Source organism: Amphiprion ocellaris, chromosome 22 (assembly GCF_022539595.1).
Source record: "Amphiprion ocellaris isolate individual 3 ecotype Okinawa chromosome 22, ASM2253959v1, whole genome shotgun sequence".
In the NCBI taxonomy this organism is placed as follows: domain Eukaryota; kingdom Metazoa; phylum Chordata; class Actinopteri; family Pomacentridae; genus Amphiprion; species Amphiprion ocellaris.
In genome coordinates this window covers 28,415,204-28,432,170 of record NC_072787.1, presented here as the reverse complement: position 1 = coordinate 28,432,170, position 16,967 = coordinate 28,415,204, and the positions used below count along the sequence as shown (strand labels likewise).

The 16,967-nt window shown below is 45.9% G+C and overlaps 1 protein-coding gene across 7 annotated transcripts in view; it reads left to right on the top strand.

Annotated features, from left to right (window-relative positions):
- Positions 1-16,901, top strand: part of epb41l3a (erythrocyte membrane protein band 4.1-like 3a) — a 38,016-nt gene extending 21,115 nt beyond the window's left edge. For 3 of the 7 annotated variants that reach the window (XM_055007061.1, XM_055007060.1, XM_055007063.1), the window contains 17 exons: positions 912-1,064; positions 1,184-1,281; positions 1,373-1,548; positions 2,654-2,737; positions 3,602-3,706; positions 3,779-3,879; positions 4,037-4,084; positions 4,199-4,228; positions 4,319-4,501; positions 5,507-5,914; positions 6,857-6,952; positions 7,291-7,371; positions 8,293-8,337; positions 8,491-8,589; positions 8,891-8,971; positions 11,429-11,550; positions 15,139-16,901. In XM_055007061.1, the coding sequence (XP_054863036.1) occupies positions 912-1,064; positions 1,184-1,281; positions 1,373-1,548; positions 2,654-2,737; positions 3,602-3,706; positions 3,779-3,879; positions 4,037-4,084; positions 4,199-4,228; positions 4,319-4,501; positions 5,507-5,914; positions 6,857-6,952; positions 7,291-7,371; positions 8,293-8,337; positions 8,491-8,589; positions 8,891-8,971; positions 11,429-11,539 (1,899 nt within the window). In that variant the 3' untranslated portion in view covers positions 11,540-11,550; positions 15,139-16,901. The remainder of the gene's footprint in view (positions 1-911; positions 1,065-1,183; positions 1,282-1,372; positions 1,549-2,653; positions 2,738-3,601; positions 3,707-3,778; positions 3,880-4,036; positions 4,085-4,198; positions 4,229-4,318; positions 4,502-5,506; positions 5,915-6,856; positions 6,953-7,290; positions 7,372-8,292; positions 8,338-8,490; positions 8,590-8,890; positions 8,972-11,428; positions 11,551-15,138) is intronic. The other 4 variants (XM_055007062.1, XM_055007065.1, XM_055007064.1 and 1 more) reach the window with 4 other exon arrangements.
- The last annotated feature ends 66 nt before the right edge of the window (positions 16,902-16,967 follow it).

Below are 16,967 nucleotides of genomic sequence, written 5' to 3'. Positions count from 1 at the left end.
GGAGAACACCTCAAAGGTTCTGCTGGCTTCAGGACTCACACTGTCCAGGTCCTGGTTCCACTTGGTTCTAGTGGAGAAGCTCTGATGTGATGTTGTTCTCTGGATGTTCTCCTGCTGGAATGTTCCTCTTCTTCATCTGGTCAGCCAGGATTCTGGTTCCTCCTCAGACCTTCATGCTGCTTCTAGAAATGTCTTCAACACCTTCTGACCTCATGCAGCCCCAGATCATCACACTCCCACCTCCGTGCTTCACTGTCAGGACTCTGCATCCACTGTGGTAGTCCTGGTCAGGTTCTCACCAAACATCTGGACTCCATCTGAGCCCAACTCATTGATCTTCATCTGACCAAAGAATGTTCTCCAGCATCCATCAGGCTTCTTATCATGTTCTTCAGCAAACTTTCATCTGGAAGTTTAGTTCTGAGCAGCAACCAGGTTTAGTTCTGGTCCTCCGTCCATAGAGGTTGATGTTCTGAAGGTTCCTTCACACTGTCTGAGCTTCACACTAACTCTGGTTTCCATGGAGAACCCCTGAGCCAAGTCTGAAGCAGCTGCCGTCTGTTTTTACAGCTGGATGGAGGAAGTAGTTCACCGTCTGTGGAGTCATTTTAGAAGCTCTGATTAGTGGAACTATGACTCCTTCTAGACCTCCTGATTAGTGGAAATATGACTCCTTCTAGACCTCCTGATTAGTGGAACTATGACTCCTTCTAGACCTCCTGATTAGTGGTACTATGACTCCTCAGATGTTTCTCTTCCTCTGTTCAGTTCTTTTCCATGTGGAGCCATGATGCAGACATAGATAGACCCAGTCCATCGGTCCAGGACTGAGAAGGTTCATTTTAGAACCATGTTCATCAGTTAGACTGGATGTGAGTCCTGTTAATCCTTCGTTATGTTTGTGTGTGCAGGACTCGGAGGGCGTGGCCATCATGCTGGGCGTGTGCAGTAGCGGCCTGCTGGTCTACAGAGACAGACTGAGGATCAACAGATTCTCGTGGCCAAAGATCCTGAAGATTTCCTACAAACGGAACAACTTCTACATCAAAATCCGACCAGGAGAGGTGAGAACACACCTGAGCACCACAGAGGAAGAGCTCACATTCTCTGATGTGTGAAACATGCCACAGTGCCACCTGCTGGTGGAGCTCTGCTAAGAACCTGTCTGTCTGTCTGTCTCCAGTTTGACCAGTTTGAGTCCACTATTGGTTTTAAGCTGCTGAACCACAGAGCAGCTAAGAGGCTGTGGAAGGTCTGTGTGGAGCATCACTCCTTCTTCAGGTACATCTACCGTCTGACATCATGGTGTGTGGCGACGAACACGCGACACAACAACCTCACGTCTGTCCCGACTGTCCTGTCTGTTCGTCAGGCTGGTGTCTCCAGAGGATCCTCCCAAGAAGTTTCTGTCTCTGGGCTCAAAGTTCCGGTACAGTGGTCGCACTCAGATCCAGAGCCGCAGAGCCAGCGCCCAGATCTCCAGACCAGCACCGCATTTCCCACGATGCATCAGCAAGAGGAACATGCTGAGTCGCAGTCTGGACGGAGGTACTAATACTCATACTGGTGTAGTGACAGTAGTAGTACTCGTCCTGCTGGTAGTACTTCTGTTCCAGTCACTGTTCCACTAGTACTAGCAGTACTAGTACTACTGGTCATGGTAGGAGCAGTTCAGATTGCAAAGGAGTAGTTGTAGTAGTGGTCCTTGTAGTACTGCTAGTAGTAACAGCATTAATGGTCATAGCTGTACAATGGAAGATTGTGGAAGAAGTACCAGTCCTAGTACATGTAGCAACAGTCCCAGTAGCACTACAAGTAATAGTGGTACTAGTATTTTTTTGTACAATATCGGATTTTGTAAATTAACAATAGAACACATATGTGCAAACACCCACACATTGTACCATTGTAACTCATTGTTATTCAATAATTTCTTAGCAAAACAAAAGAAAATAATAAAACAAAGCAAATTAAATAAATAAAAAATAAGTAGATCAGTAAATAAATAACAGTTAAGTAAATAGATAAATAGTGGTACTAGTATTAATGGTTATGGTAGTACTAGGTAACATTGCAGAAAAAGTAGAAGCCTGAGTATTCGTAGTACAGGTTCTTCTATTTGAGCTGGTCCTAGTAGTAATAGTACAGGTTATTGTTGTATCAGTTCAGGTTGCAGAACAAGTACTAGTCTTAGTGGTTGTAGTAGTAGTAGCAGTGGTACTAGTAGTTGTACTGGCCATATCAGTAGTCCTAGTATTTGTTGTAGTAGTTGTGGTACTGGTCCTAGTCGTAGTAGCGCAGGTTCTAGTAGCTATAGTAACAGTCCTAGTATTAGTGTTACTGGTCATGGTATTATCAGTGCAGGTTACAGAAAAAGTACTTATCCTAGTAGTAACAGTACTGGTACTAGAAGTAATACTGCAGGTCCTACTAGTTTTAGTGCTAGTAGTTCTAGTGGTGGTCCAATTATTTATAGTACTGCTCCTCATAGTTGTACTAGTTCCAATGGGAGTAGTACTGGTCCTAGTAGTTGTAGTACTGTCTCAGTTCTAGGGGTACTAGTTACAATAGTTGTAGTTCAGGTTCAGGACTCTGTGGTTGGTCAGTTCCTTCTTGTACTTGTCTTGATGACCAGTTTTTGATTGGTCCTCAGCTCCAAGGGTGACGCCTACCTCATCTCTGATTGGCTCTCCAGCCATTACAGCGTCCCCCAAAGCCAACGGTGGTGCACACACAGGTAGCCCTCAATACTGCAGCGCCACTGCTGCCGGCTGTATGCGTACTGCCATAGTATTGCCGTAGTACTGTGGTCTTGCTCTGAAAGCTTCATATAGTTGTTGGGGAATGCTGCATTCTGATTGGTTGTGCTTCTTTCAGACACACCTGGGGTCAGCAGCAGCAGCAGCGTTACTCTCTGAGGGTTAAGCTTGCAGCATTAGCCTTCTTTAGCATTGTTGTACTTGTAAGTCCTGTTGTTTAGCATTGTCAGTGCTATTAGCCCTGTTGGCATTGTCAGTGTTGTTAGCATTGTTAGTGCTTTTAGCACTGTTAGCCCTGTTAGCATTGTCAGTGCTGTTAGCCCTGTTAGCATTGTTAGCACTGTTAGCCCTGTTAGCATTGTCAGTACAGCTAGCCCTGTTAGCATTGTTAGCACTGTTAGCCCTGTTAGCATTGTTAGCCCTGTTAGCATTTTTAGCACTGTTAGCCCTGTTAGCATTGTCAATACAGCTAGCCTTGTTAACATTGTCAGTGATGTTAGCCCTGTTAGCGATGTTAGCCCTGTTAGCATTGTTAGCACTGCTTCCTGGTCAACAAACTGCGTGATGCTAAGTAACTGCAGGTCATGCTTGGTCGTGGTTCTGAATGCTGATTGGCTGATTGGCCCAGGCTGCGGTGCATGCGCCCTCAGCTCTGACTGGCTCAGTGTGACGTTGCTCTGGCAACGAGCAGTCGTGATGCTTCCCTGCTGGCTGTGCATCACACTTGTCGTCACTTGTAATCCTGCTGACTGCTGGCGGCTATAATCACCCTCAGTGTTTGTGCTGACATCACAGCGATGACATCACAGTGATGACCTCACAGCTGCTGGTGTGTGTTGCAGATATGGGCTCAGGTCTGTACGGAGCGTCCAAAGCCATCGCCGTCAGCGACCTCATCACCAGCGTGACTCCAGAGAGGAGGATGGAGGAAAGGAGGGAGGAGCAAGGTAAGGCACAGCCAATCAGAGAAGGCGTTTTAGACCAGCTGACGTGAAAGTAACGAGCTGCTGGTGTCACAGATGAACAGCTGCAGGTGGAGGAGCTGCAGGTGGAGGATGAAACCAAAGCCACAGATGTTTCCCAAACAAGTCCTCAGAGTCCCCAGAAGCTCGACACCAAGGTAACAAACACCTGTCTCACCTGTATATGTACAGATGTCCCTCCTTTCCACACGTACAGTAGATGGTTGTGTTTCATTTGCGCTTTAAGAAGTCAGAGAGAAATGAAGAGTTAGAACGTGTTCACACTGACTCTGTGTTGTTTGTTTGTTTGTTCAGACTGAGCTGACTGATACAGGTGTGGACGGAGACCTGACAGCCACTGAGGTACACATCTGTCCTCTGATCATGTTGTAATGCTGTTAGTGTGGAGAAATGGTGAGTGTTAACCTGTCTGTCTCTCTACCTGTGTGTCTCTTTACCTGTCTGTCTGTCTGGCAGTCTGATCAGGATGAAGATCTGAAAACTCAGGTGAGTCTGGTTTCATTTTGCTTCAGATTTATGTGATAAGTTCAGATCGTGTTGACCTGTCTCCTGTCTGGTCTCCCTTCTGATCTTCAGGAGACGTTGGGGAGTCCTGAGGAGGTGCAGAACCCTGAGAGCACCATCAGCGCTCTGAGACGCTCCTTCTTGGAGGGAGGAGACAGGGGAGGAGGGATGACAGAGTGGGAGAAGCGTCTGGCCTCCTCACCCCTCCGACGACCCGACGACTCCCCGATGATCGAACCCCTGGAGCCCGAAGAGGTGAGGTACGACCAGGTGTGATCAGGACCCTGATTGGCTCCTGACTAGTTGTGATGTCATCAATCCTGCAGGTACATTAAGGTCTTAAAGTCAGAATAGAGGAACCATCAAAATGACATCATACAGGTGTTCAGGTCACATGGTCTGTCTGGTTATCAATAAATTCCAGGAACCAGGAAACATGTTCCAGGTGTCACCTCACTGGAACCTCAGTAAAACTAGTAGAACCTCAGTAGAACCTTACCGACCCTAAGTAGAATCTCAGTAGAACTAGTAGAACCTCAGTAGAACTAGTAGAACCTCAGTAGAACCTTACCAAACCTAAGTAGAATCTCAGTAGAACTAGTAGAACCTCAGTAGAACTAGTAGAACCTCAGTAGAACCTTACCAAACCTCAGTAGAACCTCAGTAGAACTAGTAGAGCCTCAGTAGAACTTGAGTAAACTCTGTGTAGAATCTCACAAGAGCCTGAGTAGGCCATGAGTAGAACCTCAGGTGAACTTCAGAAGACTCTCTAAAACCTCAGCTGAAGCTCAGGGAAACTTGAGTAGAACCACAGTAGAACCACAGTAGAACCTTGGTGGAGCTTCAGGTGATTCTGACTAGAACCTCAGTAGACTCTAAGTAGAACCTCAGTGGAACCTCAGTAGAACCTCAGTAGAACTTCAGCAGAACCTCAGTGGACTCTCAGGAGAACCTCGGTACAACCTCAGTGGATCCTCGGTAGAACCTCAGTAGAACCTCAGTGGACTCTCGGTAGAACCTCGGTAGACCCTCAGTAGAGCCTCAGTAGAACTTCAGCAGAACCTCAGTGGGCTCTCAGTAGAATCTTGGTAGAACCTCAGTGGAATCTTGGTAGAACCTCAGTAGAACTTCAGCAGAACCTCGGTGGACGTTCAGTAGAACCTCGGTAGAACCTCAATGGAACCCTCAGTAGAACAGGTGCAGTGAATGTGGCCTGACTAATCATCAGTGTGTCTGATGTTGCTCACCTGTGCACTCCAGGAGGGCGGGGTCACGGCAAACCCAGCTCCTTTTCAGCCAATCAGAGAGAAGAGCTACACGGTGGGGCGGAGCTACGACACCACCTCTGGCAGGGTCGTTGCTATGACGACCACGGACGACCGCTCTAACGGTACCGTGATGTCAGAGAGGGTGGGCCCTCAAGTCCAAACCGCCCCGGTGTCCACTGCTGATGATGTCATCACAGGGGGACCCCTGATCACCATTCACGAGGTGAAAACGCCAACCTCGCCATCGGAGCTGCCGCCCTCCATCTGTGATATCATCAGCGTGGCTAAGACCAGCAGAGCCACATCTCTGGACCTCTGTGGGGGCGGAGTCTCTGTGATGTCACCCGTGTCCCCGCTGAGCCCGGCGCTCGGCAGGATGTCGCCCTGCGTGGCCAGAGTGGTACGCTGATTGGCTGCTCGGTGGTTGGCATGGAAACGAGCATGAGGAGCAAACATGGCGTGTTCACGGCGAAGCGTGGCTGAACGCCGGCTGCTCTCGGCCGCTTCAAACTGAACACCTCAGCTCCATTACACTGCAGAACTCTGAAGGACCAGACCAGAGACCAGGACCTCCACGTGGTCCCCCTAGACCCGGTCCAGCTGGTCCCCCCGGACCTGGTCCAGCTGGTCCCCCCAGATCCGGTCCAGCTGGTCTCTTCCTCGTGCTGTAGGGACGTTTTTGAAGCTCTGTAGTTCAGGTTTGGCTCAGTAAACGTCGGCAGTGAGGAGCTGCAGTGTTCAGTTTAAACTCCTCAGCTTCTCCCTTCACCTCCTCCCAGCACAGCGAACACCGGCTGGTTGCTTTTGTTTTCTCCCGATCTTTGGTTCTTCTTTGTTCTGTGGGGTTTTCTTGTCTTGGGGGGCGGGGCTTATTTCTGTTTCACTGACTGTCACTTCCTGTTTTAGTTGGCTTCGTCATGCTTCTTCAGTTCATGTGAAGCTGCTGCTTCTGAGAGGACCTGCAGGTCCATCAGAGCTTCAGCTGGAGAGGAGCCAACACACACAAACAAACACACAAACAAAGCCAAACACAAACAAAACCAAACAAAAACAACCACAAACACACACACAGACAAAAACAAACAGACGAACACTATCCCAGACACAAAGCAACCAGCCTAAACACTCATCAGTGTTCAGTGTGGTTGACCAGCTGACCCACAGCGGTTAGTAATCATTGGCTGATTACTAACGACACTCTCTAACCCCGCCTACCTGACCCCGCCCAGCATGGCTGCAGATTCTGTTCAGTTTCTACTCATCCTTCACTGATTGTTTACATCAGTCTGAGATTCAACAGTCTTTATAACGCTTTCATTTGTTTGTTTGTTTGTTTGTGCAGCCGAAACCTACGTTTGATGAGATGTCTCCTGAGCTCACAGCTCTGCTGAAGTCAGCCAGAGAACAAGAAACCTTCAGAGAACACAACCTGCTGAAGGTACCTGTCTGTCTGTCTATCTGTCTGTCTGTCTGTGTCTCTGTCTGTCTGTCTCTGTCTATCTGTCTGTCTGTACCTGTCTGTCTATATCTGTCTGACTGTCTGTCTGTTTGTCTATGTCTCTGTCTGTCTGTCTGTCTCTGTCTACCTGCCTGTCTGTCTCTATCTGTCTGTCTGTCTGTCTGTACCTGTCTGTCTCTATCTGTCTGTCTGTCTGTCTATCTGTACCTGTCTGTCTGGCTGTCTTCACACCTGTGCATCAGCTGAGCTTGAAATCTGACACCTCACTGATCTATGGCCCCACCCCCTCACCATGTGATGTGTTTTCTTTCCTTCAGACTTCAGAGAAGGTGGAGACGGTCTTCCTGCTTCCAGCTGAATCACATGACCAGGACCTGCCAATGGCAGAACAGCCTCAGGTAGCAACTGCAAGTCTTTTGGGCCCGCCCCCTAATAAGCCCCCACCCCCTCCACCTGAGGCCAGTGATGTCACAGAGCAATGGACGTGTGATGGTCATGATCCTAACAGTGCTAACCAGGCTAATAGCCCAACCGACAAACATGGTGTCAGTGATGAGGATATCAGCAATGATGACGGCAGCAGCCAGGCCAGTGATGACGATGCTAGTGAGGCTAGTGAGGATGCTATCAGTGTGTTAGCGCAGGCAGCAGTGGAGGAGGCCATGGAAGCTGCAGTCAGACAGGCTAATGATGCTAATGATGCTAATCAGGATAGCATCAATGCTAACTTTGCACTCAGCTATGGTGAGCAGGAGCAAGTTAGCGTGGAAGCTAACAGCCCCACCAGACCCCGCTCTGTCCTCGCCGGGACGCAGCATTACCATGACAGCGAAGATTCCGACCAATCAGAGGAGGATGAGGGGGGGTGGAGCTTTGAGGAAAACTCCCCTCCACCCTCTTTGTCCCGCCCCACATCCAGGCTGTTAGCCAATCAGATGCAACCATCTACCCACAGCGACAACGATGGTGACCAGTCCCAACCCGGGGACGAGGTAACACCTGAGACTGCCACTAATATCTGCCCCAGTGATATCTGTCCCAGTGATATCTTCCCCTGTGATATCTGCTCCACTAATATCTGCCCCTGTGATATCTGCCCCACTAATATCTTCCCCTGTGATATCTGCCCCTGTAAGATCTGCCCCAGTGATATCTGCTCCTGTAAGATCTGCCTCTGTAAGATGTGCCCCAGAGAAATTTGCCATGGTAAATCTGAAAGAATGGATGTGACTCTGTGCTGGTGGTGAGAGTTACAGAGGAGGGACAGACTGCTTTGACTGGTTTACTGGGACTGATGGTGATGTTTGTGTCTGTTCCAGGAGGTGCCGCTGATGAGGAAGACTCTCACATATGAAGCTCCGGGGGTGAGTTAACGTTGAAGTTCAGTTTTATCACAATCAATTCAAACACCACAGCCAGAGTTGATATTTTTACTCACTGAAGTTTAGTTGTTGTTTGGCTGTTGTTCGGCTGTTGTTCGGTTGTTGGACTGACGTTGACATCTGTTTGTGTCTCAGAGCCGAGTGGACTCTGATCACCCTGCAGGTCTGCTGCTGAGCTCCCAGACCTTCACAGCTGAGACCTCCAACACCACCACGACCACACACGTCACCAAGGTAACACCGTAACCACAGCAACACCACCAAAACTAGACATCTGAGGACTTAGAAATGTTAAGACATCAGAAACACTGTAGAAACTTCAGAAACAGACAGTAGGAACTTCAGAAACACAATAGGAACTTCAGAAACAGACAGTAGGAACTTCAGAAATACAGTAGGAACTTCAGAAACAGACAGTAGGAACTTCAGAAATACAGTAGGAACTTCAGAAACAGACAGTAGGAACTTCAGAAACAGACAGAAGGAATGCAGTAAAGGCTGATCAGATTTGCTGTTTGTTTGTTTTCCTCCTCAGACGGTAAAAGGAGGAATTTCAGAAACCAGAATTGAGAAGAGAATCGTGATTTCTGGAGACACGGAAATCGACCACGACCAGGTAACGACTGACTCTGTAACGGTGATGTGTAGAACAGAGGAGCACAAACTGAGCCAGGACACACCTGAGGCCTGGAATACAAAGTTTAAAATATCCAAGTATCAATCACAGATAAACTATAAATCACAGGTAAATTAGCAGTCACACATTATAGTTATCAATCACACATACAATATCAATCACAAACAAAGCAGTAATCACAGATAAATGATCGATCCCACATTATAGGTATCAATCGCATACTATATGTATCAATCACGGATAAAGAAGCAATAACAGATAAGGAATCAATCACGTGTAAAGGATCAATTACGTATTATAGTTATCAATCACATACACTATATTGCCAAAAGTATTCGCTCACCTGCCTTGACTGGCATATGAAGGTAAGTGACATCCCATTCCTAATCCATAGGGTTCAATATGACGTGGGTCCACCCTTTGCAGCTAGAACAGCTTCAACTCTTCTGGGAAGGCTGTCCACAAGGTTTAGGAGTGTGTTTATGGGAATTTTTGACCATTCTTCCAGAAGCACATGTGTGAGGTCACACACTGATGTTGGACCAGAAGGCCTGGCTCTCAGTCTCTGCTCTAATTCATCCCAAAGGTGTTTTATGGGGTTGAGGTCAGGACTCTGTGCAGGCCAGTCAAGTTCATCCACACCAGACTCTGTCATCCATGTCTTTATGGACCTTGCTTTGTGCACTGGTGCACAGTCATGTTGGAAGAGGAAGGGACCAGCTCCAAACTGTTCCCACAAAGTTGGGAGCATGGAATTGTCCAAAATGTCTTGGTATCCTGAAGCATTCAGAGTTCCTTTCACTGGAACTAAGGGGCCAAGCCCAGCTCCTGAAAAACAAGCCCACACCATAATCCCCCCTCCACCAAACTTTACACTTGGCACAATGCAGTCCCACAAGTATGGTTCTCCTGGCAACCACCAAACCCAGACTGGTCCATCAGATTGCCAGATGGAGAAGTGTGATTGGTCACTCCAGAGAAGGCGTCTCCACTGCTCGAGAGTCCAGTGGTGGCTGCTTTACACCACTGCATCCCACGCTTTGCATTGCACTTGGTGATGTATGGCTTGGATGCAGCTGCTCGGCCATGGAAACCCATTCCATGAAGCTCTCTGCTGAAGCACTGTTCTGGAGCTAATCTGAAGGCCACATGAAGTTTGAAGGTCTGTAGCGATTGACTCTGCAGAAAGTTGGCCACCTCTTGGCACTATGCTCCTCAGCATCCACTGACCCCGCTCCGTCAGTTTACGTGTCCTACCACTTGGTGGCTGAGTTGCTGTCGTTCCCACACACTTCCACTTTCTTATAATACAGCTGACAGTTGACTGTGGAATATTTAGGAGTGAGGAAATGTCACGACTGGATTTGTTGCACAGGTGGCATCCTATCACAGTTCCACGCTGGAATTCACTGAGCTCCTGAGAGCGAGCCATTATTTCACAAATGTTTGTAAAAGCAGTCTGCAGCCTAGGTGCTTGATTTTATACACCTGTGGTCATGGAAGTGATTGGAACACCTGATTCTGATTATTTGGATGGGTGAGCCAATACTTTTGGCAATATAGTGTATAAATTATCAATCACATATAAAGTACAAATCACAAATAAACGATCAATCATAGATAAAGTATCAATCGCAGATAAACAATCAACCACATATTATGGGCATCAATCACAGGCTATATGTATCGATCACAGATTATAGGTATCAGTCACAGATAAAGTATCAATCAGACATAAGTGCGTTCCATAAAAGAAGGCATCAGAATTACATCACCACGCACAATGTGTCATGTGACTCCTGTTCTGCAGTAAACGGACCAATGGCAGGCCGCCTCCTTCATCAGAGGAACAGGTTGTTCTAATGCAGAGTTGTGAGGAACACAGAACATGTTCATTCATTTAAACATGAAGCCCAACAGTTCAGTTTAATTCTCTGAGATCAATACCAACAGACGGATCAATCTTTGTGATTCGTTGATTCCTGACATCAGCAGGTCTGCAGGTAAAACCTCAGCTGAGAATCTAAAGGGAGACGCTTCTTTCAGCTGAATCTAAACTCTGAACAGAACCTGGAGCAAGGTAGAGGTGCAGCATCAGTAACCATGGAGACCTAACTCCTCAGCATCAGTTACCATGGAGACCTAACTCCTCAGCATCAGTTACCATGGAGACCTAATGATGCAGCATCAGTTAAAGGAACTTTAACTTAAGAATACCTGCTGACACATGGATCTGGCATTGTGCTACACCTCTATACACACCTGGACCTGGATGTTGTTGTGGTCCTGGTCCAGACCTGGACCTGGATGTTGCTGTGGTCCTGGTCCAGACCTGGACCTGGATGTTGTTGTGGTCCTGGTCCAGACCTGGAACTGGATGTTGTTGTGGTCCTGGTCCAGACCTGGAACTGGTTTCTGACCTTGTCTCTCTTGAAGGCCCTGGCGGAGGCACTCAGCGAGGCGCGGCGGCAGCATCCTGAGCTGTCCGTCACCCGAGTCGTCGTCCATAAAGAAACCGAGGTCTCTCCTGATCATATGATTGATTAATGACATCACAGGTAGAGGGAGGACTTTACGGGGTGACTGGCTGATTGGAGCATGGCAGCATTCCTAACATTCTGCATGCACATATTTACACCAGTGTTTGTGTTGAGGAACACTCAGAGGCTCTGATTGGTGGAAAGGAGAACACAGGCAGAGAGGAAAATGTCCTGATTGGATGAAACATTTGGGAGCAGCCACGGAGTACAGAAAGGGCTTAGTGTGATTGGTTGGAAGAAAACTGCAAGAAAGACGTAATCGGCTGATTGGACTAGAAACTGACTAAACATTTAGGAAGTGTTCAGAGTAAACGATGTGTTTCTGATCACTCACCTGATCAGCAATAAATCAATCAGTTTAATTGATCCTGTGGCCATCAGAAGGTCATCACATAACCTGCTGAACACCAGTGCTATGCTAGCATGCTGTGCTAATATTATAGGGTGACCAGACGTCCCGATTTACCCGGGACCGTCCCGTTTTTGAGCCCTGCGTCCCGTGTCCCAGCGGATTTTACTACCCCCATTGTTTTGTCCCGTTTTTATACAAGCGTGGTCCCGGGCGTCCTGGCTTTTTCCTTCTTCCCCTTGTCAATCAACACGCACCACACTACATGTTATTAGCCAAAATAGTGCATTATGGTTAAAACGTGTTGTCTTTGGGCCATGTATATGTCAATCAAAGTGTTGTCATGGTAATTTATATATGAACCTATTAAAAAACTTGTCGGCCCTCCGTGTGTCTGTATCTTGATGCTCATTGGTCCGTGGTGTTGTGTTTATACATTCACAACAGCCAGCTCCACGCCGCGGCTCGAATGAATCAGTTCACCGGCACAACATGCCAAAAAGAAAATCGAGGCTAACTACAGAGCTCCTGGAGCAATACAGCTTTTTAAGAAAAGTTTCGGGAAACGAAAATGCAGCATTTTGTTCACTGTGTAAGTGTGAGTTTTCCGTTTCTCATGGTGGAAAAGCCGACGTGCAGAGCCACAGCAAAACTAGCAAACACAAGAGGTGGGAACAGGCGGGAAGTAGCTCTGTTAGCGCATTTTATGGACCTGCAGCTGCTGGCGATCAAGAACTTAAACGTGCTGCTCAGGAGGCCACATTTGCCTACCACCTGGTGAGACACAATCAAAGCTTTCGTTTCGTTTCGAAAAAATGCGCTCCACAGGGGCATTTGTGCCAGGAATCCTGGCACAAATGCCCCTGTGGAGCGCATTTTTTCAATAATGAACAATACATGGACTGATGAGAGAAACCGCATGTCGTTGGACACTTTGAAAGCACTGCTTATTACTCGGGTTAACATTCATGTTAGCTGCTCTGAGTTTTATGAAAGCATAACTCCAAACCATAGCTTCCTTAAAAAGGTACACTCAAGTTTGAAGTATTAAAGTGGAATAGAATTCCCATCTTCATTACATAAGTGCACATTTTGATTGTTTTGTTCACCTGTTTTTGTGGTGAAATGTTTAATGGTTTAAATTCCACTTAATTTACCAATTATTTTACTTCCATAATATATTGAGAGTCAAATGTGTTCATGCTGTAAAACATTCATTGACTTCAATAAATTTCTTCTTGCAGAGAATCTGTCGTGTAACGTTATATGTTTGGGTCAAAATTTAGTGTCCCAGTTTTTAATTTTGAAAATCTGGTCACCCTATAATATTAGTCACCGTCCTTTCATCATTTTATGGGCCAAATAAGGGAATGTGGCCCCTCCCCCTGTGGCTCTGCTTGTGATTGGTGCTCCAGATGTGCATGATGATAAAACAGAATCCAGGTGTGTCGACTGCGTCCTGCTGAGAGAACACAGTTAGCATGAGCATGCTACTCTCCTGGCTAGCTTAGCCTAGCCACTCTGAGAGCAAACTGCACTCATGGAAAAATGTTGAGCTGCTCCCTCTGGTGGTCACATTCAATGTTACTGTACAGCTCTCTGATTGGTCTGACATCACAATGACATCACAGCAGATGTTTCCTGAGATATTTAACAATAATAATGCATTTTATTTGTAAGCACCTCTCCTGACACCCAAGGTCACTTTATAGGAAGAACAAATACAGAGGAACAGATAAAAACCATACAAAAGGATTAAAAAACAAACATGCATAGAGATAAAAAGATGTGAAGGAGATCAGACAGATAGGGAGGGGCCAGGTTGTGGATGGCCTTGAATGTATACAGGAGGATTTTGAATTCTATTCTGGATTTGAGAGGGAGCCAATGGAGTTGCTGTAGGACAGGACTGATGTGATGAAATTAGGGGGTTTGGAGATGATGCCAGCAGCTGAGTTCTGGACCAGTTGAAGCCCATGGAGGGATTTATGAGGGAGACCAAAGAGGGGAGAGTTCCAGTAATCAAAGCAGGAAGTGAGGAGGTTGTGGACCAGGATGGAGGTAGTATGGGGGGTGAGGGAGGGAGGTGGAGATATGCAGACCTGGTGATGTCATTGATGTGAGATTAGAAGCAAAGTGAGGAATCGAGGACAACACTCAGGCTCTGAACCTGACAGAAGGAGAAACTGAGGAGCTGTCAATGGTGAGGGAGAAACTGTGAATTTTGGATCGTGTTGATTTTGTTCTAAAGACAAGAATCTCTGTTTTGTCTGTTTAGTTTTACGAGGTTTGAGGTGAACCAGGATTTTATTTCAGACAGACAGTTGGTGAGGGAGGAGGGAGGGAGTGTGGAGTTGGGTTTACTGGATAGGTAGAGCTGGGTGTCATCAGTGTAGCAATGAACATGAATGTTGTATTTACGGAGGATATTGCCAAGGGGAAGGAGGTGGAGGATGAAGAGAAGGGGCCCCAGGACAAAGCCCTGGAGGACACCTGAGGAGATGAGGGAGGGCTGCTCGGTACACGGATCACTCTGGAGATCAATGCATCCAGCGTAAACATTAGAAGCAAACAGCAGAGCTCACCACCAGAGGGCGACGCTCTCACACTTTTAACCCTGGTGTCGTCCTGCGGGTCAAAATTGACCCGTTTTAAAATTTGAAAATATGGGACAAAAATATATTTTCACAGTGAAACCTCTGATGTCCACATTTTCAACATTTTTGGGAAATCTTTGAACATTTTTTGGTGGAAAAAAAGAAATGTTAAAAATATTTCTTTAGAACGTTCACAAAAAAAACCCAAAATCCAGCAAATTTCGCTGGATTTTGGTTGATTTTTATGTGAATGTTCTTAAAGAAAATATTAGAAGTTTTACTGATATATATGGAATCACTTTAGATATTTTTAGGATTTTTTTGGAAGATTTTTACTAATTTTTTGAAAATATTTACAAGAATTTTCTTGCCAAATTTGGGGGATTTTTTAAAAATAAAACCTTTAAAGGAAACTTTTCAGGAATTATTGGAATTTTCTTCCTGAAGGTATGGCAAATTTTCAGAAATTTGGGGAATTTTTTTACTGAATTTTTGGATTTTTTTTAGACAAAGAAACAATATTTTTTGGTGGCAGTAAATGAAGACAGCAGGAGGGTTGAAAGACGAGCTCTTCATTTTATCCTAACATTCATGTCATCTTAGAGACAGACGTTCTGCTGTTGTTGTTCTGGCTGACAGCTGCTTCTGCTTCACTTTCAGGACTGAAGCTAGAGGCCTCTGCTGCATTATGGGAAATGAAGTCCCGACTACAGAACCAACAAAGACACTGTTTGCAGCGACACTCAGTGGACGACAGTGGAAATGAGGATTTACACTCAGACACACTCATGCATGCTCACTTGGACACACACACACACACACACACACACACACACACACACACACACACACAGCAGCAACTGTCTGTCTGCCTGCCTAGGGGCGGGGCCAGTAGCCAAGTTAGCTTCTGAACAGTTAGTATTAGCTTGATGATATTATTATTTTAGGCCGAAAGTTGGTGTGGCGACATTTTCACACAACCATTTAAGCAAGACAAGTAAGAGAGAAGGACAGGTGAGACACAGACAGGTATCGCTGCTGTGATGCCATCAACATGTTCGCACGGCAACAGACAACCACAGCTGGTTGACCTCAGATGAACTTTCACCATAAACCAAGCTCCTGATGCTTTTACTGAAACAAGCCCTGCTGTCACACCTCACTCCTTCACAGGTTAGAGCAGACATCTGATTGGCTGGTCGACTCAGGTGTGTTTGCTTCTGATTCTGTGATGGGAGATCAGCTTTATGATACATTCAGCAAACAGCTAACGCCAGGTTAGCAGTAACACCTAGAGGTTTCTGCTGGTGCCAGCTGTTTGTAAAATGTAAAAACAGCATGATTGTTAGCACTGTAACCAGCTAAAACTCAGCTCTGTATTTACCCAGAATGCAATAGTAATGTGCCATTATCTCATCTTGCCATGGAAACCCTTATGAATGATTTTACTCATCTAAGTATTTATTGATTTCTGTGTCTATTTATTGATTTATTTCCTGATGTGTCTATTTATTTATCTACTGATAAGATCTGTGTTTGTAATCCTAGACTGACCACTCCCCCTGGTATCATATTACAGACTGACCACGCCCTCTGGTGTCATATTACAGACTAACCACGCCCCCGTGATGTCATATTACCAACTGACCACGCCCTCTGGTGTCATGTTACAGACTGACCAAGCCCCTTGGCGTCTGATTACATTAGCTCTGTGTTTTTTATCTATGATAAATCAAAACACTCGAAACACTGAATGTGTTTTTACCCACTAAGCTCAAGTAAAACAATGAATTAATGACCATCTGTCTTCTGCTGACATGATTCCAAGGACACACCTGAAGAACGGGTAGCAGAATGGTAATTACCACATGATCACCATAATGATCGGTTGTTGCAGCAGACATAAAACCACAAATAGAAAAAAAACAACTAGAAACAGAAAAAAACAACAACCAGAAACAGACGTAAAACCACCACAAATAGAAAACAACAACCTGAAACAGACAAAAACCACCACAAATAGAAACAAGAAAAGCCCTCAGAGAGCACAGTCCTCCTCCAAGGCTGTCCAGTTGACGTATCATTTCCGACAGATGAAATCTTTAATAAAAAATGACCTTGCTCTGAGCACAGGCATGTGTTATGCATATGCATGTTATGTATGGATACCGAATTGCATGTAAATTACTCTTTTAAAGGTCTGTTGATCAGTTCATCACTTTCGGTAAACCTTTGTTTTGCTACTGTTAAAATGATTGTTCCCTCCATGCTTTTATTTTGAAGACATATTTTTAATGTTGCGGGCTTTTATTTTGTCACCATTCCAGCAGCACAGGAAGTGTTTATCTAAGAAGCGGTTTGTTGACATGATGAAAACGCTGCGGAAAAGTCCGAAAATTCAAATAAAGATGAAAGAAAACGGTTCCAGCTGTTCCTGTCTAGCAAAGGATGTGTCTAAACTTAGAAGCAGCTGCAATGGAGACAAGCTC